We start from the raw sequence: 26,460 nt of genomic DNA, 5'->3' as shown, positions 1-26,460 counted from the left end.
TTAATAAATTTAACATCATAAAATGGATATTAAAACTATTATATTCTACGTCTTTATAAAACACTGAAGGTACTTTGATTTTATACATATTCATTCGTGTTTAATACGCATGAAAAATATATATTCGCTATTATTTACCTTTTGATATTTACATAGTGATCTAAAGATACTGAATTGAATTATAAAATGACGCGATCGTGGGAGCGAAGCACAGCGAGGAAAAAAGTTACTAGAGGTATCTTAATTGGTTGATATAGTACTAGGTTTTAACGCGTTAAACACATAACGGAAAATATATCATTTGTACTTTCCAAATGTTTCCTTCTCCCTCCTTACTAGCGTGGATGACGTCATCGCACACGGGGTCATTTGTGCGCGAAGGGGGTCCCAGTCACTTAAGTACGTGTTTAAAGGGCGGAAGTATGGTTGCAGAGCGAAGTCTGCATATGAACTGCGTTAGCTGCGTTCCCGTATGCTCAAAAATCTTTATACTTTTTAATTAATATAACATGTCGTATTTTAATATTTCAGATGTTTTTAAATATGCTATTATTTCAATTGTTCATTTTAAGTCAAAGAAATCACCATTGGTATTAATAGTAACTTATGCTTATTACTGCACACTTTTAAATTATTATTATTATTCAGCATTAAATATTGCAGAATGTTTACGAACTACAAATATTGTTGGAAATAAGTAATTCCATTAGACCTGTTAAGATGTTAGATATGATTTATCCCTCCAATATGTTAAGATTTAAAACTTATTTTACTACGTTATTACCGAGAGTGAGTCATTCAATAGGAGAGCTTAAAATAGTCTGCTGTTTATGATGGTGTGGGAAAATGTCTTAAGAGCAAAACGTATATTTCCAAGAAATGAATGATGCTGTACAAAAATTTCTTATCGTATTTATTCCTTGTCGGATGTATGATAAGGCAAATATATTTAGTTTCTCGCACAACTCTTTTTACTCATAACTTCATAGCTTAATTATAAAAATGATCAGGTTAATGTATTATTTTATTAATAACAAAGTTTATAATTATATACTGTCGACATACAAATCAATATTTTTATGCTTAAGTATTTAAAATTAATCTCTTGTTTAGTTTCACGAAATTTTTATTTTTGTGATATTGCGATATTCATTAAGTTTCTTCTTCGGTAGAAGTAGTCATATTTCATAAGTTAATTAAGAAATAAGCAGCGTTTTCTAAACCAAAAGTTTAAAAAAGGCGTGATTTTGAAACGGAGACGCTTTCGGGAAATAGTCCTAAACTGAAATCGTATTTTCTGACTGTATTCGAAACCAACGTGTCTAAAAATAACGTTTCACACTTGCGTGGCAATGCAACCCTTCCGTAAGTCGAGAAAAGGGTGCAGTATTTCGAGGAAAGGGGATGAAATGCTACATATAGATGATTTTATGATAATTAAAAATTCTTCTAATATAATTATCAAAATTAGCCAGCATTTATTCTTCTATGAATATAACGTTATATAATTTACATAAAAAAGCATCAGAAATAAGATTTAATAACAAGGTGTAAAAAAATCAACAGATTGATATAAAAAATTATCAATTGTTTTTAAGAATTAATTTTTTGTCATAAGTTTATAAACGAACGAAACATTTGAGTTTATGCTTTGAAGTAAGCTATAGGTAATAAAGTACTCAAATATGTTATTTTGGATTATATCCAAGATTTAAATATTTTTATGGTATGTTATTTTTAGACGAAAGTAGGTTAAATAGCAATTTTATGCTTTCCAAAAGAGGCTTAAAAAAATTTTTCTTTGGAAAAGATTTAGGACATACTCTAATTATACAAATTAGTAATTTTACAATACCAAGGTTTAGAAAATACTCTAAATGCAATCCTACTGTTAAATATTTTTTTTTAATATCATTATTTTTTTCTTTTAATAGGATATAAATATATAACCTTGGATATACCTTTTTATGCTTAATAAATTCTAAGGCCATGGAAATTCTTTTTATCTTTTTCCCGTTAATAATTAAATCACATTTGTGGAAACCTTTTTAATACTGAGATATTTTCTTTACTGTAGTATGAGAAGTTTCAGAACAATTCATTTGCATTTAGTCACCGTCTAAACAACAATTCCTCTCAATCCACTCCCTGGATTGTTTTTTCGTTTTCACTTGCTTTCAATTCATCCACGTTTACGCAAATTCGAAATGAAATGGGGTTGTTTCGAAAGAACTGGGACGAACCGTGATCCAGTTCGAAAAATATATTTTTAGCAACACAAAAGTTTATAAAAAAGGAGAAAAGGATATGAAAAACGAATTAACTCTTTCATTGGTTTATCGATTATCATGTAGTTGGCCATGCATTTGACAAGAGTGCGTTGAATAAATGTGATTATGACTGACTCTTTATTGCGCTAAATTGATGAGGACGTGTGTAATTACATAGGGTGATAGAAATAGTACTTTATTGTAAAACAAGAAAGTTGTATTGTTTGAATTCTAATAAATTTGTAAAAGTTAATGTACTTCAGTTTCTCCAACTTTCTGTTGAAAAACATAGGAATATGAAATACAGAAATATACATTTACTAGCGTATTATAATTATGCATTAAAGGAGTCAAATAATGCACCGTTTACTAATTGAAGCCATCTTAAATAAGAATTCCAAATTATAAGTGCCTTATATAAGTATATTGCATAATGCAACAACGAATAAAACTGTCTAGTGTTTATGTTCAGTATAACGTTCCAATTAATTTAGGCGTGCTATTCTCGTTTCATTCTTTCAAATGAAATTTGTTTCATTATAATCCTAAAATAATTATAATAAATATTATAATAACATATACAATATCAATGCTTGAACGTAGACAAACGAAGTCTTATTTTGGACAGAGGGAGAGCAATTGAAAATCGTTCTTCCACTTCATACGATCTCATCACAAATTGCTAAAGTTCATTAACTCGAAGTGTATATAAATATTTGTATTAAAATTGTTCAAAGGAGGAAGATCAAAGAGACGGAAACGGGGTTAATGGAAGCAGAATTACCGTGTTCTATAAGGGTGTGACGAAAAATGAACGATGTAAAAATGAACAAAGGAAGACTAAATGACATTTGACTTTAGAACAATTTGTTTAAACACTGTAAAAAGTTACTTCAATTTCTACTCTTATTTTTACATTCGTAATTTAATTTTTGTAAAGGTTTCAAAAACGATAGAAATAAAAAAGTAAATTTTTGTTATAGTTAGGAATAATAAAAAGGAGTCATAAGAAGAAAACTAGCTATGAAAATTTAGTTGCAATGGAAGGGTCTTTTTATTTTGCAAAAATTTCGAGTTAAACAGGATGTGCCCTTTTGCGTCTACGGATAATACTTGTTATACAGAGTCTCACGCGTGTAACGTACCCTCGAATCAATACTTTCTGCACGATAGGGGCACATCTAACGTTTAATGCTCGTTTTTCGTTACCCTCTTCGGCTGTAATCTTCTTTTCTTCCTGCCTTTTATCCTTGCTGATCTATCGTGCACGCGGTTGTAGCATAGGTTGAGGTTTTTCTAGTTTAATTTTCTGCTATAGTGGACACTTTTGCTGTAATAATAAGTCATCATTCAGTTTATTTACTTACTAGATTAATTTAATTACAAATATTTTATTTCGAATTTTTTATTTTCTATTTCTAATTTTATTATTTTAATTTAATTTAATTGTATTACTTTATGACTTGAAATGTGTAAAGTAGATGTCTGTTTTTCTAGCTGGCTAATCATTATTCAAAATAATTGTTACAAATAAGTTGTTAAAGAAAAATAAGTTTAGAAAATAATCTGAAAAAAACACATATATACATACACATTCATACACATTAACTTTACGATGTGAACATCAGGATTCTCACGATACTTAATTCTTCACTTTATTAAATTACTTGTGAAGTTGTTATCCAAGAAATTATAAAAGATGTAGGACTACTTTGTTATTCAATTCGTAAATTTTCCAAGGAAACTTTTAACAAGGTTTCAACAATTAGCAGGAAAGTTGGCTCTTTTTCAACTTGTATAACGACTGGAAAAAGCAAACTTTTCAAGAAAGTGTTACATGCACCGTCGACTGAAGAGTTAAATAATGCGAAGTTGTTTTACCCTCTTTAGATGCATTGCATTTTTCTTTTTGTAATTCCCTCTTTTATTCGAGTATTTCCGTCACGTAGATTGCATATAAATAGTTATTAGCGATGATGATTTAAAATAAATAAATTTTTTATTATAATATTTCAAGTTTCTAAAACAAGATGAAGTTCCCTAGCGTTTTTAATTTTAATTCTGAAAAAGATATGGAATTAAAGATTAGGGTTTTAATTATAATATTTAAAGAATTCAGTAAAGGATAAAAAGACGTACCATGTATCTTACATCTTGAGAAAGAAAAGTTTGCATATTCGTCGCAACATTTTAACTTGTTTGCAACAATATTGCGGTTTCTTATAACGTCTATGTAGTCATAATAGGATATTCGGGTTTTCCGTTTGATCCCATATCTATATATTTGTGAAATATTATATTACATACTTTAGAAACTAAATATCTATGATGCATTATTCTCAGTAATTAATGACACGTCTTTTAATTATGTAATGTTATAAATTAGTTACGTACAAGATATTACGTCGTAGTACTAATAGGTTATAGTAACGCGTTCTAGTAATATAGATAATTACTAAATGCTATCCTGTATTGGATAGTTGTAAAAATTTATCGTGTTTTTCTAGAAAATTAGGCGTAACTTGATTAAGCATAATTTCATAGAATTTTTATTTATTTCATAACAGAGATATTGTACTTTGTCTCTTATTCATGGTAATTACTAATTTTCACGAATACTTCAATATTCAAATTTTAAACTCAAAGAAGCTGTAATGGAATTTCAATGTAGTGTCAGATATGTTATTTATTTGAGAGCTTGATTACTTTAAGTTTGATCTATTTTGTTTCGAATTTAATATAAGAAAAATGAAACTGTGCAGTTCCACGCAAAGTTCGTTATAGTGGCGATCTGTTACGCCGATTGGGGTTAAAGTCGAAGGTGAAAGCAAGATTATTAGTTAAAGTAATCTTTTCCTTTTTTTTCCTCAACGATAATTATGTTACACGACTTCATCCGTAACGTTTGTACCAGAAACCCAGAGAAATCTTTTCACCATTTCATATTTAGTTATCAATCTTTTTTATGTTAGTGGAACCCATGTTCTCTAACCTACGAAATGAAACGAAAGAAATAAATTTTAACAAAGTAAAAATTGAGGAAAACGTCAGAAATTTTAAGGAAATTTCACGTTGTCGAAACCCCTAACAACATTAAATAGAAAAAAAAGAGGAAAAAAAAGATAGTTACAACACAGAAATTCTTGTCACACAGGAAGAGGATGTTTCTCCCGATGAAATCGAAGGAAGTGTTACAATTCGTGCACATTCGAGGACACCGGCAGCACCCATCGTTTAACTAAGCAATCGCCATACAATTTTCTCCGGTCAATTAAGCTCACTGACGACAGAAGTGCATAACATGCGGCGTGTGTCGCGTAGGAAACGCGTAGGTGCTTTCTCTTCCTAGGGACTTTATTAGCTGTAATCTGCGCGATAGCGCAATAACGTAACACCTCTTGAGCGACGACAAGCGCCCTCTTAGCGCTGAGAAAGCGGGAACATCGCTTAACCGTAATATTTGATTTCCTTCTATTCTTCGCATAGTCGATGGCGACGATGACCACATTGTGTAACGGTCTTTCGTTGTCGTTCGATCACCAACCCACTCGCGGGTGAGTCTACTGTACATAAATGAGAAGGTGGCTAACGGAAGGGCTATATGTAGGTCTGTTTAGTTAGGATGGTGTAATATGATCAACCTTTTCAGATAGAGTCGTAAAGATATAATACACGAACTTTTATTGATGGCCGAAAATATCATATCTGCACATGGGATCATGGAGGATCGTGTGACAAAAAGGGGAAATGATATACGCCGAGACAGAGTGATAAGATGTATACAAGGCATTGGCATAGACATGGAATCGGTGTTGAATATTAATATGAACTGAAAAGCATGTCGATGTAATTTATACTAGTACTGTAACATATGTTGCATGTCAAGAATCTGAAAATGGGAGTGTGCTCTACTAGTCACCTGCGCATCTCTGCACGGTATGATTTTAAGATTAATTATTTTTTTTTATATAAGTACATATGGTAAAAGCAAAAATACAATACGCGAACAACATGAATAACATGCAATATGAAATGTCGAATATTTCCATTTCATTATTCCATTCTTCCGTTGATGAGATACGCGTTCATATATTCCAACAAAAAAGAAACGAAACGAAATCATCAATTTCGACGTGTTTTAAATATCGTGCGTTTCCCGTTCATCCCGCACGTTCGCAAAATTCTCATTTTCGAGTTTAATTTCGAAATTATGATCCAGCGAAATATATTACGCGAAAGTGTTGCGTCATCGTGGCCCGCCGCCATGATGGAATCGCGAATTCTGGGTGGGAAGGAAGAAACCAATGGCATTTATCGAAACAGCTCGAGCACGGTCGGTGATCGCCAAATTGCACGGTCTATTCGATTATCGTCGTTACTTCGTTCACGGAATTTCCAAGCGGAGATTAACCCGTAGAGCGGTTGATAGTGGCAATTAAAGTCGCCGAGCGGACTTAATCTTCGGTTGGGTTCCTCGAATCGGTAAATGTGACCGTCTAATTACCCCGAATCGCGTCTACTGGCAATGCTGCTCGATTACACTGTAAATTTGAGTCGAAATTATGTACCGCGATAAAGGTAAATAGAAATCGAACGATCTCATTGGGCATTGCTGCGAAGCTCTGCTCTCCGTAATTATGCCTCTAAGGGGTTCGGGAATTTTTTTGTTATAATTGTGGTATGATGTTAAGGGTGTGCATTACTTTAGACGTAATTTGTTTTTGAATCGTATAGTTGGACGTAATAAAATTAATTATTAATTATTAAGGTGATTATATAATGAATTTTTTCTGCTCAGTTTCAGTGATAGTATCCATTAGTGGTTGATGTTATTTTAGAAATTTCTTAATAGAAACAAATTGATGGAGTTCACCAAATTGTCTTCAGTGTCTCGGTATTATGATAGAGTTCGTAGTATGTCATTACAGAGTTCAATTTCTTGTATTTGTTCATGGTACAATAAATAAATGTTATAGTTAACTTCAAAGGTATTAAAGCAGCGAAAATCTCTGTCGAGATTATAACACTTGTGCTGTGCAATAACGGTTTTGCGGTTTTCTTTAATACTGTACTCTATATTAACTGTTACACCAATTGAATTCGAACGAGGCATATTTCGTTTCTGAGAACCAATGTAATTAATGAAACAATAACGAGCTATCAATTTTTAGGGCTTCAATAACGGTATTTTTGTTATTGTAGGTGATTACATTTATGGTATAATTATGTAGCAAGTTATACAGATATTAAGATATATATTTTAATTTAATTTTGATAAAACAATGATTAAAAACATATTATTTATGTCACTGGTGGAAAAGTGAAACTGTGAAAGAACTAAGAACTAATGTATGCCTTAATATTTTTGTGATTGACTGTAACTACAAAGTATACATGATACAAATTAAATATTTTATTTGTCTTTAAAACTATAGTAATGTAATTCATATTACCTGGGATTGGATTTGCCTGGCAGCTTATAGAACTTTTGTTTCAGATAATTATACATAACACGTAAAATTAATTAAAATATCGAGACAATGAATAAGAACAATTTCAAATCGTCTCCTGTGCGTTTGTTAGAACAACCAGTTCGAATCGATTCCGTCTGTATGCCGTGTACGCAGAGTAAATGAATCCATTCATATTGAAATAAATGCAAAACTTAATTAACACACAAGAGAGGTGTACAGCAGAGTTCGTTCGAGATCACTACCCAGAACAGATGGATGAGATTGCAATCGATTCTGCAAATAATAATTCTGAATACAAACTGCATGACGACTGGCTTGAAAAAGATCGTTTCAGTTGAAACAACACTATTATTTCTTATAGATAGTATCCTAGTCCTATGAGATGAAAAATGACTATAAAAATTGATTTGGATTTATAAGTACATATCGCACTTAATATCGTCACTAAAAAAATTTATATTAATCTAAAAATTCAGATAGGTCACATAAATTCCAATAGAACGTTAAAAAAAAGATCCAAGAATTCACCAGAAGTATATGAAAATCTCAATTTTATTAAATTTTCATTTTCCAAAATATTATCTTGGACCCAGCAAAAGAATTCCAACAAATTTCTGCTAAATTTCACATGAATACTTTGCGAACGAAATAAAGGACAATCGGGTAAAGCAAAAGCTACAAAAATTCCGCCGGATGGAAGAACACAATGCAGGTCTTGTCCAGAGTTTCTTTCCGGAACAATCGGCTGGAATTGTGGCTAGTGGCAGTGGAGAATATCGTTAGGAAAAGAGGGGCGCAACGAAACCCTCGTCACGTATCTTTTCTTCGATTCAGCCTAAGGAAAATAAAGATTTTTACGGCGTTGCTTCGCCAGTGATAACTGTCATGGCAGCAGTCCTCGGTAATTTCGACGGGGAAGGATGCCAAAAGCGTTTGGTCGGGATATTTTGTTGGAAAGGACGCGACGAAGATCGCGTATTCACCGACCGCATAAATGTCCGTTCACACGACGATACGTCTACCGCAATACGCATATGAGATATACGTTTGGAGATAAAATATTAGAAATCATAGGATAGAATATCTGACATATCAGGGTAATCTCAGAAAACTGTTTCGTTATTTATATTGATTTGTCACTTAATTTGAACTGTGACTGTTTTTTATCGATTAAACCAAATTAATAATGTAGCTCTCGTGTAAATAACGCATTTAATACTTTTATTTTGTCAGCTACTTGTACGCATGTGCAGTCGCCGGTGGCGGTGGAATTCAAACTAGACAAAAATAGTACTGTGATATTATATTTCACGAGATCATCGGCTAAATGCTTTTGCAGGCAATACATGTATACGTATTCTATGTGTATCTATGTATGGAAGAGCTTTACGTTAACGAAGAGCATACATTAATTAAGAAATAATAATTATTCTTGAAGTTAATGGGGTTAATCGAGTAATTCGAAGTAACTATTGTAAAGTGCTTTTGTACTAAGCATTGAAGAGGCTCGTGAATCACTTGCGTGATCCGTAGATACGCGGCTTAGGTAGGCGCAGCTTCTTTTGGAAGAAGCTAGGTGGAAGAATTATGCAAATGTCGCCTGGTTCTTGTGAAGTTACAATAGATTTTTGCACTTGCTCGTTAAGATTTTAAACGTTTCATACTCTTAGGAGAATTATTCAAAACAATATTTAGGGATAAATTGCCAGAAAGTTTTGTTTTAAGAGGACAGAAGGAATTTTTCTATTTGTATTTTGAGATAAAGTTTGATGTTAATTGAACATGGCAATCTAATGGAAAGTTTGGAAGGTCCTTTCTCTTCTTGATTATATTGGATAGCAAGAATGTTGGAATTATTACCAGAGGCTTGACGTTGGAAATTTAATGAGAAAATGAGCTACTCATTTTGAATAGCAATAAATGACTTATAGGGTGGTTGTGTATAAGTGGACTTTTCTCAGTTTTTATGAATAAGTATTATAAAATAACGTGACGCGATGATTTTTAGTACAAATGGATTAAAAAAAGAAACAATTGATTTAAAAGCGGCAGCCTCTTTAAATCCAAGTGACTGCTTTCTGCAGCCACTTTACAAGTCACTTGTACTCCAGAGCACTCATATTTCAACTCTTTCGTTTTTTCCTCCCCATTTTTTCCAACTTCCTAAATTTTTACCTTCCTAAAAGGAAGATCATCTGACTTCACTCAATATTACTACACTATAGCAACTAACTGTGAAAGTCTCTTGAAACTTCGCAGCTTAACTCTAGAAGCGTTATTGAAGTTGCAGCATGTTGAATCATGAAAACAGTTCTGTAACTTCTTTGCAACTGCAAATATCGTATCGTCATTTCTAGTCACACAAAGCGTACCATAGCAATTAATCATTCTATTTGATCTATGAGGGACAATTCCTTAATCAAAAAGAAGTAAACGACAATATTTCTTCACGTTAGCTTCAATGCTTGTAAGATCTCCGTTTCCGTGGATTGTCAATTATATTCTCTGTGTAATCAAATTCTTGAGCCTATATCGTATACGTTTCGCTGCCTCCTTGGGTGGTTGTTCGATCATGAACGATTAACCCTGTACAAGGGTGCTGTTGTGTTCACCGTGCAGGAGGTAACTGGAACATCGCCAAGACTTCAACAGTCTCATTCAGGTCGAGCTGCTCTGGGATACGTACCACGTTCAATAACAAGTTGCCGACGTTGCTGTGGAGAGATTCTAATTTTTCTCAGGAAAGGGGGAGAACAGCCCTCTCCCTTTCTCGCTCTCTCTCTTTCTCCTGTTGTAGGAATTACAGTGAAGCTCCAAGATGCACTTAGGCCGGCTGGACCAAGAACAATGTGCAAACTGGAGTAAATGCACCGCTGCTGAAACTACTTTTTAAACGTGTAATCTCTTTTTTTTATATACATATATACATACATGTGCAATCCTTTTTTACTTTGGACTAGCGTATATGTCACTTTTGCTGTAGAATGTTTGACCGACTTGAACATTTCCCGTGCAGCGAGGAATTTGGACTAATTACTCCGCTGTGATGACACTCCGTCGTGAAGAGAGGCTCCTCTCAGGCAGTTGGGTCGAAAGTGTTGGGAGGTTTGGAGATTGGACGACATTGTGTGGGAATGTAGGCGTTGAGAATGATGTAATGATCGAATATCTCGCGATCGAGGATGTAAAATTGTGGCGTCTCTCTCTTAACTGGAAAAGTAGGAATGTCTCGAGAATCGTTAGAGATATGACAAAATTAGGTATTATGAGAATTAGTTGATATAGGGGAACATTGTAGGTTAAATGCTATTCTTGACTATGAACTTAGCAGATTTTAAGTTAATATAATTTTTTAAATAGAGTACGTTAATTCATTGTACCATAATATTTGTTAGAATGAATTCAACAGTGTATACTCAAGATCATTCAGTTTATTACATATTTATATATATGAATAACGTAGTAAGATCAATAGCACAGTAAAAATCCAAAGTTAGTTTAAATCAGAAACGAAAAAAATTGTTGTAATGGCTAATTATATGTTTTAAAACAATGAATAGAAAGATGTAAAGATTTGAATTGAAATGGTGCTTTTATTTGAAACGATTAGGTAGGTCTTCAAACTTTGTAGGAAATTTAAGGACATTTGAAATAACTGTATGTTATACCTTGTTTAATTTTAAGGAACGGCTTGGACATTGATTAAAAAGGTAGACCTTTATATGACACGAAGAGCGTGTTTAAGTATTTGGTTAAAAGGTCACGGTCTCACTTATCGTTAACAAGTATTACAGCTCATCATTTGTGGAGCGTGTTGTTTATCATTATAAATGTCACGCTTCCACGTTCCTTAAAGACAATGCATATTCAATATGTACATTTGATTAATTTGGATATATTCCGACCTTATCGACTGTGTTGAAACCTTGGATGATGTTGAAGGAATATTGACACTGTTCACAGATTTCTTTAAATAATTTAATGAAATTTGTAAACCAATATCAACGTTTATTATAAAAAAAAGTAGCAGAAAATTTAAATGAAGAAAAAATATTATATGGAACACATTTATTGTACTGTAATTTTTTATTATATATGATTTTTCTTTGTATTAAAGAAAATATTTTAAATAACTTAAAACTGACAAGAATTTTTACCATTTTTGTTCCAGGTGACTCTTTACAATGTACACCTTTGGATCGAGCATATAAAAGCAAAGTGTTGGGACATCACCCAGATTCAGTACCATGGAACCCTTTCGACGAACACGCTGTCTGCATGGTATGTCATCGATACATTTTACATTCTTGAAAAATGATAATTTTATGAATTGCTTTTATTCTTTCCAAACTACGACATGTAGAATATTATCGTATTCTTTAATTCCTAATTTTTCACTCTATTTCTTTTGGTAAGGTTTAATACTAGTACCTCGACATATACGAAATATGAATATTACAAAATTTTTGCTAAAATTTAACACGCCACACACTGCGAAAAACTATAAAATTTTGTATAAGAAGTATATTTCTCGCGGAATATAACTTTTTAGAAGTTTCTTACCTGAAGCATACTTATTCAGAATAAGCATTACTCCCTTTTATTTATTCAACTATTTCGTTCACGTGACGTTGTATAGTTTCGTTGAAGATACTCTTAAAAGCAGGAGAAGAAAAAGGGTAAATATTTTCTGACAAAGTTTCATAGAATTATTAGATGGAAAAATAAAACAATGCAAAGTATTTCACATATCTGTAAATCTTATCTGAACTTAAGTGTTTTATTTGACTTACAGCTAAAAATTTATACTACTTCAAAAGAAAGTACTTTTCAAACACTAAAGTAGTTTCGCGAAGTTCGCCAGTTACGAATTAACAATCGATCTTGATCTACATCGATTAATCGCTTTTTATTTCACTCGATGAACATTTTTTGATATTCTGTATACCATCAGCATCGGTCCATTTATCCATTTGTTTGCATCGCATGATTTCGGATATTTACACTGGAAAATACACTGCAAGAAAAGAAAAAGAAGCAGTACTTTTTGACAAGGTTTAGTAGGATTACTGGGACGTAAAATTAGAAGTGCAAAATACTCGACGTTCGTATAGTAAACCGGGTATATAGACACTGTTCACGATCAACGGTGTTATATAGGTTGCGCTAGTTGCGTCCCAGTTGTGGACGGCAATGAAAAGAGAGGGAGAGGAAAGAAAGAAAGAGTAGTAGAAATGAAAAGGCGTTGTGTGAGCGTCTGTGTCATTAGATATTCAATCTTGCAGCTCTGCCTGCCGAGCGGCCTGAGATTCCGAACGCAGAAACACTCGGTGGAACCGACGTTCCACTCGTTCGTACTCACCAAAGAGGACGGACACAGAACTTACGGGTTCAGTCTTGTTTTCTACGAGGAGTGCCGGAATCGCAAAATATGCGCGGCTATGCAAACCCTCCAGGCGATGCACATCACGGAACTGAGCAGCGGCCAAAACGGTACACCACCAACGTGAGTCTTCATTGCGCTGTTTATTCTCCCGTGTTCTTAAATGATACAGCTAATCCAACTTCTGTTAGATTGGACGAGAGTTTATGGCAATGAAAAACATTGGACGAGTTGACTGGATGCATTGTGTGGATGGATACGGACAGAAAGAGTTGCTTTTAATTTTTGAGTGGCAATTTGGAGCTCGTGAAATTTGAATTGGAAAGCGAGATGATTTTTAGTTTTTTTTTTTTTTTTTTTTTTTTTAAGTTAGCTCGCGGAAGTTGGCAACTATTATGATATCGTTCCATTTGTTAAAATGGTTATGTAGAATTATTTGATTGGAAATAACTGTTAGAGAGAAATTCTGATTATATCTGTTGTAGTTACATCCGTTTTCATATTAGTTTTATAATTGTTATTTTTTCTTTCGATTCTATATCGATACTGACACGGTTTTGGAATTTATTCTCGTATCAATTATACGGTGATTAAAATCCCCAGAAATGTTGATTGCAAATTATTGCATGCAACATATATAAAAAGAAATTCATTTTCACGAAACTCTACGTAGAAACGTTTATTAATAAGCTATGTTTTGCAGTAATTATAAGATAGGGCACATATATGATCTGGAGCTTTTATACTGTTCTGCATTTATGAAGTAAAAGCAATTATGAAAGTCTTCAGTTTCGTGTCGCTCAGATATCCGGAAAAACGTGTACGGTATTAAGGTATAAAATGTATCTGGAAATGTAATCAGTTCTTCTGTTGGAGATATTGGAATAGTTTCGTCTGAATAATCGAACAGGCATACTACTATTGATTTATTGGGATATTATCTTTCTAATTGTCCGAATAATTGACGTTCTATCTCAGATTTCTTTCTTTTTTTCATTGTATAGTATAGAAATGTGCGAACGATCGTTATGATCTCCAGAAACTAATTTTGCTCATTAATATCTTGACACAGAAAAGGAAGAGGTTGTATCACATTTTAAGGACACGTGTTATTATTCTTTATTTTTTAATAAATTATTTTCTCTCACCATAAACTCCTGATATAATATTTGGTAGATGCCCCGTATTATCTTAAAGATGTTAATTTATCGTAAAGTGCCGAAAGAGAATAAGTCCAAAGTTTACTATAAGATAAAAATTGGTACAATGGAATGTGCGGAGGTTTGATATAAATGCATTTACAGGGCAAGAAAAGGCCAGGATGGACATAACACGCGATCGTTGCCACGGCATTTCAAGCTATCAGCACATTCACCAGGTGCTGCATTAGGCTACTACGACTCTACCAAAGACAAGTTGCTAGTGACTAAATCGATATCCTTGCTATGCCAGCAGCCTTACCTTCATGCCGCGAAAACGTTCCTTACTAATCTTTACAAGTAAGTAAACGTGTATATTATCATCTTAATGTCCCATTATCTTTATCTTGTTTGATAATGCTGTTTAATAAAAGAGCTTAGAAAGATCTTCTTTGAAAAGATCTTTAGGTTTCTTTGAAGGTATCTTACAATTTTCAAATCTTAAACTGAGTTGTAGATTTAAAAAATCGAAAAATTCTAGGAAATTTGTTTTATTAATTCATTTTATTTAAAGGTAAATTAGACATCGATATTTTTCGACGCTGAGATATAGAATTAAATTTTCAACTATATCTTCAATAAAATTCCTATTTCTTAATAATAATAATAAAAAATAAAATGATAGATAAGTACCATGTCTGAAAAAAGATATTTCGAAATATTAATTTATCTTTGAATTATTCATAATTAGTTTGGATCTTCTGATAATTTTACTATTTTTTTATTAAGCTAATTAAATGTTCATCTTTACAGATGTGTTCCTAGACATCCAGGACCTGGTCTTAGCTTAGAGTCTTATGTATACAATCTGCTGTACAACGTGCCGGTACCATTGCCTGGAAAGTCGTTAAAGTTCTTCATTCCCAACGATGAGCCAGCGAAATCACCGTTGGAGCTGGTTATCCATCAGCCGACGCCATCACAAGAGCTACCGATGCTAGATTATCCTCTGAAAGACATGTTCACATGGCTTGGCGCGGACTGCGTGATTCAATTGTTCACGTGCGTTCTATTGGAGAACCAAGTGTTGCTCAGAAGTTCGGATTTCCACAAGCTAATGGTAGTATCTGAGTGCATAACGGCGCTCCTTTTCCCGTTTTCCTGGCAACATGTGTACGTGCCGATATTGCCCGCCAGTTTACATCATTTCTTGGACGCGCCGGTACCGTTTATAATGGGTTTACACGCGCAAAGTGAGGGCGGTGTACTGAAAATTGCCAGTGAAGTGAGTATTTAGTACTTCTTAAAATTGGTTTTACAGAATTCCCAATATCCTTTACATGAATTGTAAGAATTAAATGTTTTTTGATTGCAGGCAAATCTTTGTTATGTAGATATAGATAAGCAAAGTAGCCAATTTCCGGAAGAGTTACCTGTATTTCCTCACAAAATGCAATTCATTGCTGAGATTAGAGCTCTCTTAAACAAGTACAAAGTACCACATACAGGAAAGTAAGTTGAAAATGTTCAATCGTTTCCTATATACTTATTTATATTTTGTTAACATCGAAATGACTTTTTAGGACTGATAACATGGTCATAAATCATTATAACGGTGACATCATGACTAGTAGTTTGACGCTTCCTGGTTCTGGATTTCATCTTCCTCGTAGAAAACATTCATTACATGATGTGTTGGATTGGGATCGACCGGAATCAACACCGCAGTCAGACACATTACAGAGGATAGTAGATATTGTTAAAAGGACAGGTGAAGATCGTTAATGTTACATAATTCTATTTTAAGTTTATATAAATTATTAATTTTCTTATTATACAATCGCTTCTTTTTCTTTTCCTTATTGCTGAAAGATTTAATAGGAGATGTAATGAAACAAATACAGAAAAATTTGTGTAGTATAAATAAACTAAACAAATATTTGTACTAAATATAGGTATATTTAGACTTGGAAAATTTTTTGTAATAGTCATTTTCATTTCTTATTAATTTTTCTTATAGGAGTGAATGTGGAAGATATTGATTCATTGGAAGATAATGGGAAAGAGCGAATATTCTCTCCTCAAGAGGAGTATCAGGAAACGCTTATATTTAATAATGCCATTAGAGAAACCTTTTTGAACCGTTTTGTACAAATATTTTCTAGTTATGAACACTTCGTTATTCAGCCAAGTCAGGTTCGAAATAAAATTTATACGTGATACATTTCTTGTAATAAAATTGCATATAAACGAGAAAAACGATTGTATGTTACAGGATAAAGATGAATGGTTGAATAATAGGGATAGTATGCATGTTTTTGATAAGGCTACATTTTTATCCGATCAACCTACACAGCATTTGCCATTTTTATCAAGATTTCTAGAGACACAAATGTTCGCATCTCTTGTCGACAGCAAAGTTATGTCAACGTGGAGCGAGCTCGATTTTAATATACGAGTTTTTGATCAAAGAATTTCTCTGTTAAGGTAAATGTAAAAAACAAAATAAATATTTTCTATATTAATATTTTTTAGCACATAAAAAATTAATAGACTTTCGTTCGTTACAGAAAAAAAGTTGGGGAAGGTATCGTTCGGTCGACACGCTATGAACCTTGTACAAGTGTTGAAGAATCGCAAAAAGTATTAGAACAAAGATTGACAAACGTAGATTTTGAAACGAATCCACCTGCTGAAATTCTTCCTCATAGAGCGGCGTATTTTCGAAGTTTTCCGCTATTAGATAGTGTTGCTCTAAACAAGGAACCGGCTCATAGGTAAATATTTTATACAAATATATTTTTTTGTATAATTAAATTAATTCAAAATATGTTAATATTTATTGTCTTATTTCCTGCTTCACGTGTAGCATACTTCGGTAAGATCTACGTCTGGAATTGTCCAATGTCATGCATGTATATTTTGTATTATTATTTTATATTACGTAATACGAAATCAAAATGTTCAAAAATGTTTCATTTATCTATATAATTTTTATTTTAATTCCTAATTGATGCAATCTAATATTTTTTTTTTTTTTAATACAAAAGTTTCTCATTGAATTTGTTTCTGAAATACGATTTTAATGATTTATCTTGTACCCATGACAGTAGTCGAAGGGGTCAAACACAATGGAAGTATAAAATGAAGTCCATGGAGTCGAATGGAAAAACTCCGGCACCTCAGGAAACTCAATCGCCTCGACCTCAAACCAAATTGTCTGCAGATATGAGTCCAGCATTAATAGCGCAAGCAAATTGGACGTTCGTTGAAAAATTGCTCAAGGTACATTTATAAAGATAAATAAAATAGATGGATTTATTAATAATAATTGGTTATGTTAATTTTTTTCATGATAAGGATTGTAAATCAAAAACGAAAAGAATGTTGGTTGAAAAAATGGGTTCCGAAGCGGTTGCATTAGGTCATGGAGGAGAATCATTGTCCGACGTTGAAGAAAATACGCTAGTCGCCAGTCTTTGTGATCTCTTAGAACGAGTTTGGAGTCATGGATTGCAAAACAAACAGGGGAAAAGTGCTCTTTGGTCACATCTTACTATGTATCAAGCATTAGAAGAGTGTAACGACCCAAGTAAACCCATAGATCCTAACTTTCTTTCTCCTGGTGAGTTAAAATTTATTATTACATTTTAATATCTCTTATAAAATAGTACTTTGTTATCGGAAATATAGCATTCATTAAATTTTATGATATTTGGAAATGCAGCGTTAGCGTGGTGCGAGCTGCGGAAACGACTCGATTGTACGTGTCTTATTTTATTTCAAATAAAGTGTTAAAAGTAGAGATTAGTTTCTCATACGTAGATACTCTGCACTGTATTAGTTGTAAGTGACACATTATTGATAAATAATTATTTATTTGACTCTATATGTTTCTGCTAAGATTGCACATATTACATCAAAGAAAACGTTCAGCTATTTTCAAAAGAATATTGATTTCATAAAATCGCTTTTTTTTAAATATATTACTTTGCTATTATGAACAATAATTTACAATTATAGTACATGCTTGATAAAAGCATTTAATTAAATATGTTATTTTTTTACATATATTGTTCTTTGTTTATGACGGTAATACAGAAAGTAGATAAAATGTTTCAAAACATGATTAAAATATCATATAAATCTTTTTAAATATATGCTTTATATCTATGTAAGTTAATAATGTTATTTGTATTATCATAATAAAATAAAAATTAATTCTTTAATCTAATTAAATTCTATTAATTAAAAATTGTTGCCTTTCAAATTGTGGTATTGTCTTAAACATAGAACGGTATTTCTTTTTTAGTTGATTTTATTTCTATTTCATTTTTTTGTGTTGTAAATAGCCAAGAAATCGTCAAGTAAGTTTTTTGGATTACCGGACCGTTTAATTTCATCCTTAAAGGGCAAAAATATTTTTGAGATTGCTTCTTATATCAAGGAGAATTTTAATGGTAAGCCCTGATGTTGGCTTGCCATAGGAACATTAAATTTTATTTAGCTTTTACTCTAACATTATTATTAAATTTATATCAAATAATTATTATAAATTTCAATAAAGCGCATGATATGCCATTGACATTTTAAATATTAAAAAAACAGTTTTTAATACTTAGGGATATCGTAAATGTATAATACAAAAAAATGATTTTTATTGTTTCTTAATAATAACGATGTTGTATTAAAATTTTTATAGTGAGCATGTTTTAAAATTGAAATTTGAAGATGAAACTGAAGATCTAGAACATGGAATGCCTAAAGTTATTTGTTCGGTGTATATTTTTCGTCTTCTTTTGAAGCATGAAATTATTGTTTGCATGCAGTGTTCAAAATGTTTTTATAGCAATGTGATAAACGAATATCAATTATTCTATACATTTAGAATTATTATTTAATTCGATGTGTATGTTTGTTAACAATAATAGATCTACCAAATTTGGCACTGGAAATCGACTCTCCTACACGTGGCACGGACAAGCATAAATCCCCTGGTGACAGAAAAATTGGTCCTGAACACTTGAGGCCTTTACCTGATTCCTTGCTCTTCGATATTCGGAACGTGCAAGCGATGACTGATATTAAAACGCACATTGGATATGCCAGAGCTTGGGTCCGATTAGCACTTGAAAAAAAACTTCTTTCTCGCCATTTGAAAACTCTGTTATCGGATACTAGGCTGTTAAGGTAATTTATAAATTTCGAAGAAATATATGTATGAGTTTATTATAATATTAAAAAATGTTATTTTGTTTTTAGAAGTCAGTATAAGCGCTCGGCATTTTTGCGTTGTGAAGAAGAGAAGGAGCAATTCTTGTATCATCTTTTAACACTGAATGCTGTTGATTATTTCTGCTTTACTAACAATTATCCAACTACAAAATTGCCATACAGGGTCGTTATATTTCCTACTCGAAAAGCTAGTGCAGCTACTACTTCAGCAAACAGCTGGATCGCTATTTCTGGCACGCTTTGTGAAACAAATCCAGTTCCGATTCCGAAGGGAGCATTGGAATTTGTGTTTCATGTATGTTCTAATCCATTTATACAAATTAATAACCAAGAGAATCCTAAACAGAATATTTGTTAAACCTTGAGAAATATTAAAATAGTAAAATAATCAATACTTTTAACAACTTAAATGTAATTTTATAATTTTCATTGTAGCATAAGAATTTGGGCGTTCTCTCTACATTACGTATAGGACATGACAATACAGGCCTTTCGCCTAAATGGATGGTAGAACACGTTGTAGTGAGAAATGAAGTTACAGGGCATACGTTTAAATTTCCCTGTGGTAGATGGCTTGGTAGAGGTATTGATGACGGATCTACTGAAAGATTATTAGTAGGCGCTTTGGTACCACGTAGTATTGATAGCGAAGAATTGGTTGAATCGTGTTCAACACCACCAAGATGTAGATCTCCGAGCATACCTAGACGTCCAATATTGTCTCAAGTCGAATTGCAGCATATGTTGGGTAAATATTAGTAAAATACTTTTGGCGTCATAATGTGAAAAAAAATTTAAATATTTAGATTATACCAGTGTAATTAATAATATATACAAATTATGTTTATAGTAGTAAATTTTTAAGAAATGAGTTTAAAATATTTGGAATATTTATGGAATTTTAGGTGAATCTGTAAATGCTATTGTCAAATTCCACTATAGAAGAGAATGTCAAGATGGTTCTTTGACTGCTCTACTTTGTGGAGAAGGTGGTCTTGTACCATCATTAGAGCAAATATTTTTATTTGGATTTAAAAACCAAAGGATATTTGGAAGGAATTTTTATGTTTGGGATTATCTCTGTAAGTTATTCTTTGCAGTCATTATCATTTTGTTAAACTTTTGATATAAAACCTTTTGTTATCAAATAAACAAGGTGGAGAATTTCTTTATTTATTTTAGTGCGTGTGAAAGAAAATTTTGAAATTTCTTTGTTGGAAGAAATGGATGAATATTCCCAGAGGCTAAATAGAGATAGACGACTTCATGCAAAAAACAGTCAAAGATTTACGACTTTAAGATGTTATTGTCATCTTATTGATCAAATTAATATGTTCAGTCAGACTCTTGGTAAAGATGGAAAATTTCAGTTATTCATTTGCTTAGCAGCAAGGTAAATTGTAATTCTAATAGTTTAAATATTTGTCGAATATATTTCTGTATATCTAATTATTATTTTTTTATTTTAGAGAGCAGCTTCTTCATTCGATGCTACGGCCAATGAGCGAAGCGCGTTCTACTGCGGACATGTATGAAGAAAATTCCTTTTTAAGAAATTTTACATTATTGAATTTCCTTATTCATATTCTTGAACCATTAAGCGAATTTCACATTGTCCTTGAAAAGAGTTTGACTCATGGAATTTCGAGTATATGTTAATTCATTATGAACATTCCACATAATTAGGTAAGGTATAGTCTTTTCGTTTCTATAAATATAATATTAAAATTGTTATATTATGTTTAGATCATATTATATTTAATTATTTTATTATGTTATATTCTTGTAATTTATAGTACGTATATCATTACATTATATATCATTATATGTTTCTCTGTAGGATACATTTCTTTGAAGCGGCACAATTTATCAAATTCTAAATAATGTGAGCCGAAAAGGGACAAATGTTACGATACTGAAGAAATGAGAAACTTTCTAAAACCCTATTATTAAGGATCTAAGAGAAATTTAATAATGCAAATGAAGACTGTTACACAGATGTAAAATAGTCGTTTTTAGATGACAAATTATTTGGCAGAAAGTGGATACATGAGTGGTAATGAAAACAAAGATCTTGCCCTGTTCCGAAAGTTTATGATATTAATAACAATGAGAGTTTAGTGCAAAGATAAATAATCTAATTTCGCCCATCTTGCCGTATATTGATAGAGAAGCTAGCTAAGTTTGTTGAAACTGACGTATCGTGTACCAAAGATGTGATCCTATTAGTTATTACTATTAGTATTATTGATATTATCATTATTATTAAGAATTTAGTTTTTTTACCGTCTTTGTCGTAAGCAAAATATCTAAAAAGCGTGCATACAACGTATATCGCAATAACTAATAAGTTAAGCGAAATAAATATCAATCTTATACGTTGTATTTTTTGTTATTTTAATTGAAATTATTAATAGTAGAAAATATAACTTTTTTTGAAATATTAGGATAGAAAACGATTTATGTTTTGTTACTTTTAAATTTTTTACAATCTTATGACTCACATTACGTTTAAGTCATTATAAAAATCGACCTACAATCTTTCTTACTTTCAATACGTTGTTTATACATATACGTGAACAGGAGCTTGTACTATTTTTTAATACTCTGTTTCTTTTATCGAATAAGACAGATCAAAAAATGTTATTATTAATAATTAATTTTTAATTTTATATGAATCTTAAGCTACAAATAATAGAAGTTTGACATTTTTTTTAAACTAAAACAATTCTCTGCATTTGCAATTGTTATCATTAGTAATTTATATTTCTTTTTTTGTGAAATTTGAAATTCAGCTAAAATACTGTAGTTTGAACCGAAATCGAAAGGACGTATTATATTATGAAAAAATATTTATGCGCATACTCGAGAAAAAATGGACCAAGCAATTTAATCATTTACAAGTTTCGAAACGTGACAATTAATTTTTAATGCGCAAAGTACATTGCTACTGATTGTTCTTTGAAGTTTTAATGTTCTTGATAACTGAGATAAATCAGTTACTCCATTAATTTGAAGAAATAGCTTTCAGAGTACAATTTTACTGCTAGCATGTCATAAACACTGAATCACATCCCATAGATAAGAATCGTTCTTTCATATTATTAACCAGTGTACTATTGCTCACTTTCTATAAGACACGTGTGAATAATACTTTCTTAGGTTTTAACTTTCAATTTATCTACTAATTTAGGTTGTGAGTCAATTGTAATAAATCCGTTAGATTTTCGTCTTACTTTTCCTTTTATCTCATTCTAATATTAAATACAATTGAAACTTAGGTGATGAGTTGAGTATCTCTAATTCCGATAAATGACTTTTTTAAATTACGTTTTCAAAAAAAATACTCATTTCAAGAAAAAATAATTTTAAATCTCCTTTTGTCAATTATTACAGATATAAAAGCAAATTTGAAAGTTCAAAAGTTAAGACGTGCTGTATTCACATGTGTTCATTGTGTACATTCATGACATTTGACATTAGCAAATAATTCACCGCGAGTTTCTCGCATCTGTGGCCAAATTTAAAAGTTTACAGTATCGTCTTTTACATAGATTCATGGATATAAAACTTTGATTATAATTTCTGTTAACACATTGTTTACCAACTAAAAATATATTCTAATTTATTTTTCCATATAAAAATTTGTATTCACTACTATATTTTAATTTCTTTAAAATTAGAGTTATAATTCCCAAATTTCTAATTATAAAGTATCAATTTATTAATGTATATCACATAAAAAATTCAGGTTTGTAATTATGTAGTTATTTTTCTATTCTGTTGGAGGATCATTCATGTAATATTTTAGTGGATAGCAATGTGTTAATGTGTGAAAAGGAATGGTTGAAGAAAGAAAGAGGGGCGTAGGATTTACCAATTGCGTATCATTTGTTGTTTCACAAGCATCTGAAATTATCATTAAAATCAATTTGTTAATTAACTATGTTACTGTATGTTGTTGATATAAGCGAATGAAATACTCGCATAATGATCTGATGGGGTTATTTTCCTAGGTCTTCTAGGAAAAGAATTGAATAGTTGTAAATTGTGTTTTATATCATTTTTGAACGTGTTATTGTACATTTTGTCGTTCTAACAATAATCACGTTTAGTAGATGGGAAGAATGAAATATTATACTTTAGATAGTCGTAAAATGTGTATTGTGATCGTTTTATTGTTAGACTGAAGTGTAATGTGTCGCATTTTATTTTATTTTATTTTATTTTATTTTATGCTTTAGATCGTGCCTTGTATCGTCATGTTGAAATCGCGCATATTACTAATCTTGTATAATATAAACAAGAATAATATCTACAACAAATATTTTTAAAATATGAATAGCATAGGAAGGATTAGAAATTAAAGAATTGTAATGAATCACGAATGAACTTTATTTCATTCTTAATATAAAATGATATTGACCGAAATATCTATAATTATAGTTTTATAAATTTTTATTTAAGAAGAATTTAAAAGATTAAACATTTCACCAAAATATATAATACATTATTTATGATAAATAGAAGCATATAGACAAAGAGCTTAGTGTAAGCTTTGTAATACTATTATTGAGATTTCAACGTGACGTCAATGCGCATCTATTTACAATACTCAAAAATGTAGTTTGTATGTATGTTTGATTTAAAATTAAAGGTCATGTCCATCTAATCACGATCCACAATCGATCGTTTGTCATTGAAAAACACAAATTCTTTACCAAGTTTGTATATAAATAAAAAATTACAAAGCTTGATGTAACTTATAGGATCTTTTACAAAACAACCGCCGTATAATATAATTGTATATATACGAACTGTAAAACAAAATACTATAATACTGTACAGTAGAATAAAGGATTATCAAAACATTTCATTTTGTTTGAGTTTTATTTATGTTCTTTAGTAGTTTGTATAGTTAAATAATTCATTCACTCTATTCATTGTAATTATTGAAATTATGAAAGTTTTGTTTACGTACCTATATTTAACTATTAAATATTCTAATAATTAACAATAAGTAAAAATTAATTTTACTAAAAATATTGTATAATATTATATAACAAATTGCAATTATATGACTATCAATTATTGCTTTAAAAATGTTTATTAGTAAAATAAAGTTTATATTTTTAATTGATTTAAATTCTTTTAACCATTTTAATTCTTTCAATCTTCCCGCGAAAACAAGGCACAGCTTTGTCCAATCGCAGAACACTTCTAGTGGACGCGTATCCAACATGCCTGTAGCACATGATGCAATATTTACACGCGTTACAGTGAAACTTTCAGTCCCTGAACAAAACGTTTTATGAAATAGTGTTATCTTTGATCAGTATTAATTACTGCAACTGACAAAAGAAATTTCAAGAACAATAATACGCAGTATCAGTTATTATTTCGAATCATCGAACGACTTTTGTAATATCGTCGTGATATGTACAAAAGGACCACAACACAAGATAGAACTTTACCAAGAACAGGATAAATAACTGTAAACATTTGTTCGATGCTAGCATAATACATGTGGAAAAAAGTGAAGGTGCACATGTGAAATAAAGTGAAGGAAGCACAGGTGTCTGTGAAATCGTGCTACACAGTTCCATTATATCGTTTATATTTCCGTAATTAGGCTTTCAGATTAGGTTTCTTCATTATAACAGCGATGATTAGGCTTACTTCTATATCGTGTGCCAATTTTTCTATGATTTCCACCATTCGTGTCCGAAATTTAGTGACGATGGTGTCAGTGGCTGTGAAATCGTGCAGCGTAATAGAAGTTTTCCTCTACTATTTCAGAAATTGGGCTTTTCGATTAGGTTTATTGTATATATCCACGTAGAGGGAATTCTTCCTTAATGGGATTGGATATTTTTTTTCGGTTTCGAGCTCGCGTTTTCGAAAAATAGTTGCCGAATGTGCCAGTGGCTGTGAAATCGTGTTGCGTAATAGACTTTTCTGGCTTCTATTTCGGAAATTTGGCTTTTTGATTAGGTTTGTTCTATATATCCGCGTAGAGGGAATTCTTCCTTAACGGGATTGGATATTTTTTTTCGGTCTCGAGCTCGCGTTTTCGAAAAATAGTGCCGAATGTGTCAGTGGTTGTGAAATCGTGCTGCGTAGTAGACATTCTTGGCTTCTGTTTCGGAAATTAGGCTTTCTGATTAGGTTTGTTCTATATATCCGCATAGAGGAAATTCTTTCTTAACGGGAATGGATATTTTTCTTCGCTTTCGAGCTCGCGTTTTCGAAAAATAGTGCCGAATGTGTCACTGGCTGTGAAATCGTGCTGCGTAATAGACTTTTATGGCTTGTATTTCGGAAATTAGGCATTTTGATTAGGTTTGTTCAATATAACATTATAGAGTAAATTCTCCCTTAACGGGATTGGATATTTTTTTTCGGTTTCGAGCTCGCGTTTCCGAAAAATAGTTGTCGAATGTGTCAGTGGCTGTGAAATGGTGCTGCGTAATAGATTTCTTGACTTCAATTTCGGAAATTAGGCTTTTTGATTAGGTTTGTTCTATATATCCGCGTAGAGGGAATTTTTCCTTAACGGGATTGAATATTTTTTTTCGGTTTCGAGCTCGCGTTTTCGAAGAATAGTGCCGAATGTGTCAGTGGCTCTCAGATCGTGCTGCGCAATTTACTTTTTTGGCTTCTATCTTTTCAATTAGGTTTCGTGAACCGGATTTTTCCACTAGTTCGCGTAGCGTGGCTTTTTTCATAACGGGATTGGATATTTTTTTTCGGTTTCAAGCTTCCATTTTCGAAAAATAGTGCCGAATGTGTCAGTGGCCGTGAAATCGTACTGCGCAATAGACTTTTATGGCTTCTATTTCCGAAATTAGGCTTTTTGATTAGGTTTGTTTTACATATTAGTGTAGAGTGGAATTTTCTGTAACAGGATTGGATATTTTTTTCCGGTTTCGAGAGTGCGTTTTCGAACAATAGTGCCG

The 26,460-nt window shown here is 31.8% G+C and overlaps 1 protein-coding gene across 6 annotated transcripts in view; it reads left to right on the top strand.

Moving 5' to 3' along the window:
• The window catches only part of pns (DENN domain containing pinstripe), a 28,469-nt gene extending 7,104 nt beyond the window's left edge, over window positions 1-21,365 (top strand). Inside the window, exons 1-21 of one of the 6 annotated variants that reach the window (XM_017897187.1) lie at window positions 6,117-6,206; window positions 11,916-12,025; window positions 13,030-13,250; window positions 14,432-14,626; window positions 15,080-15,551; window positions 15,642-15,778; window positions 15,850-16,037; window positions 16,287-16,462; window positions 16,542-16,753; window positions 16,837-17,043; window positions 17,136-17,144; window positions 17,377-17,551; window positions 17,627-17,891; window positions 18,619-18,726; window positions 19,198-19,456; window positions 19,529-19,796; window positions 19,937-20,249; window positions 20,407-20,583; window positions 20,684-20,894; window positions 20,971-21,187; window positions 21,342-21,365. In XM_017897187.1, the coding sequence (XP_017752676.1) occupies window positions 12,023-12,025; window positions 13,030-13,250; window positions 14,432-14,626; window positions 15,080-15,551; window positions 15,642-15,778; window positions 15,850-16,037; window positions 16,287-16,462; window positions 16,542-16,753; window positions 16,837-17,043; window positions 17,136-17,144; window positions 17,377-17,551; window positions 17,627-17,891; window positions 18,619-18,726; window positions 19,198-19,456; window positions 19,529-19,796; window positions 19,937-20,249; window positions 20,407-20,583; window positions 20,684-20,894; window positions 20,971-21,160 (3,786 nt within the window). In that variant the 5' untranslated portion in view covers window positions 6,117-6,206; window positions 11,916-12,022 and the 3' untranslated portion in view covers window positions 21,161-21,187; window positions 21,342-21,365. Of the gene's footprint in view, window positions 1-6,116; window positions 6,207-11,915; window positions 12,026-13,029; window positions 13,251-14,431; window positions 14,627-15,079; window positions 15,552-15,641; window positions 15,779-15,849; window positions 16,038-16,286; window positions 16,463-16,541; window positions 16,754-16,836; window positions 17,044-17,135; window positions 17,145-17,376; window positions 17,552-17,626; window positions 17,892-17,993; window positions 18,030-18,618; window positions 18,727-19,197; window positions 19,457-19,528; window positions 19,797-19,936; window positions 20,250-20,406; window positions 20,584-20,683; window positions 20,895-20,970; window positions 21,188-21,341 lie in introns of those variants that run through there. The other 5 variants (XM_017897182.1, XM_017897184.1, XM_017897183.1 and 2 more) reach the window with 5 other exon arrangements.
• Window positions 21,366-26,460: the final 5,095 nt, after the last annotated feature.

Source organism: Eufriesea mexicana, unplaced genomic scaffold, assembly GCF_001483705.2.
Source record: "Eufriesea mexicana isolate 0111107269 unplaced genomic scaffold, ASM148370v2 scaffold481, whole genome shotgun sequence".
Lineage (NCBI taxonomy): Eukaryota > Metazoa > Arthropoda > Insecta > Hymenoptera > Apidae > Eufriesea > Eufriesea mexicana.
Note: the sequence above shows the minus strand (reverse complement) of the source record. Positions and strands in the feature narration are given on the sequence as shown.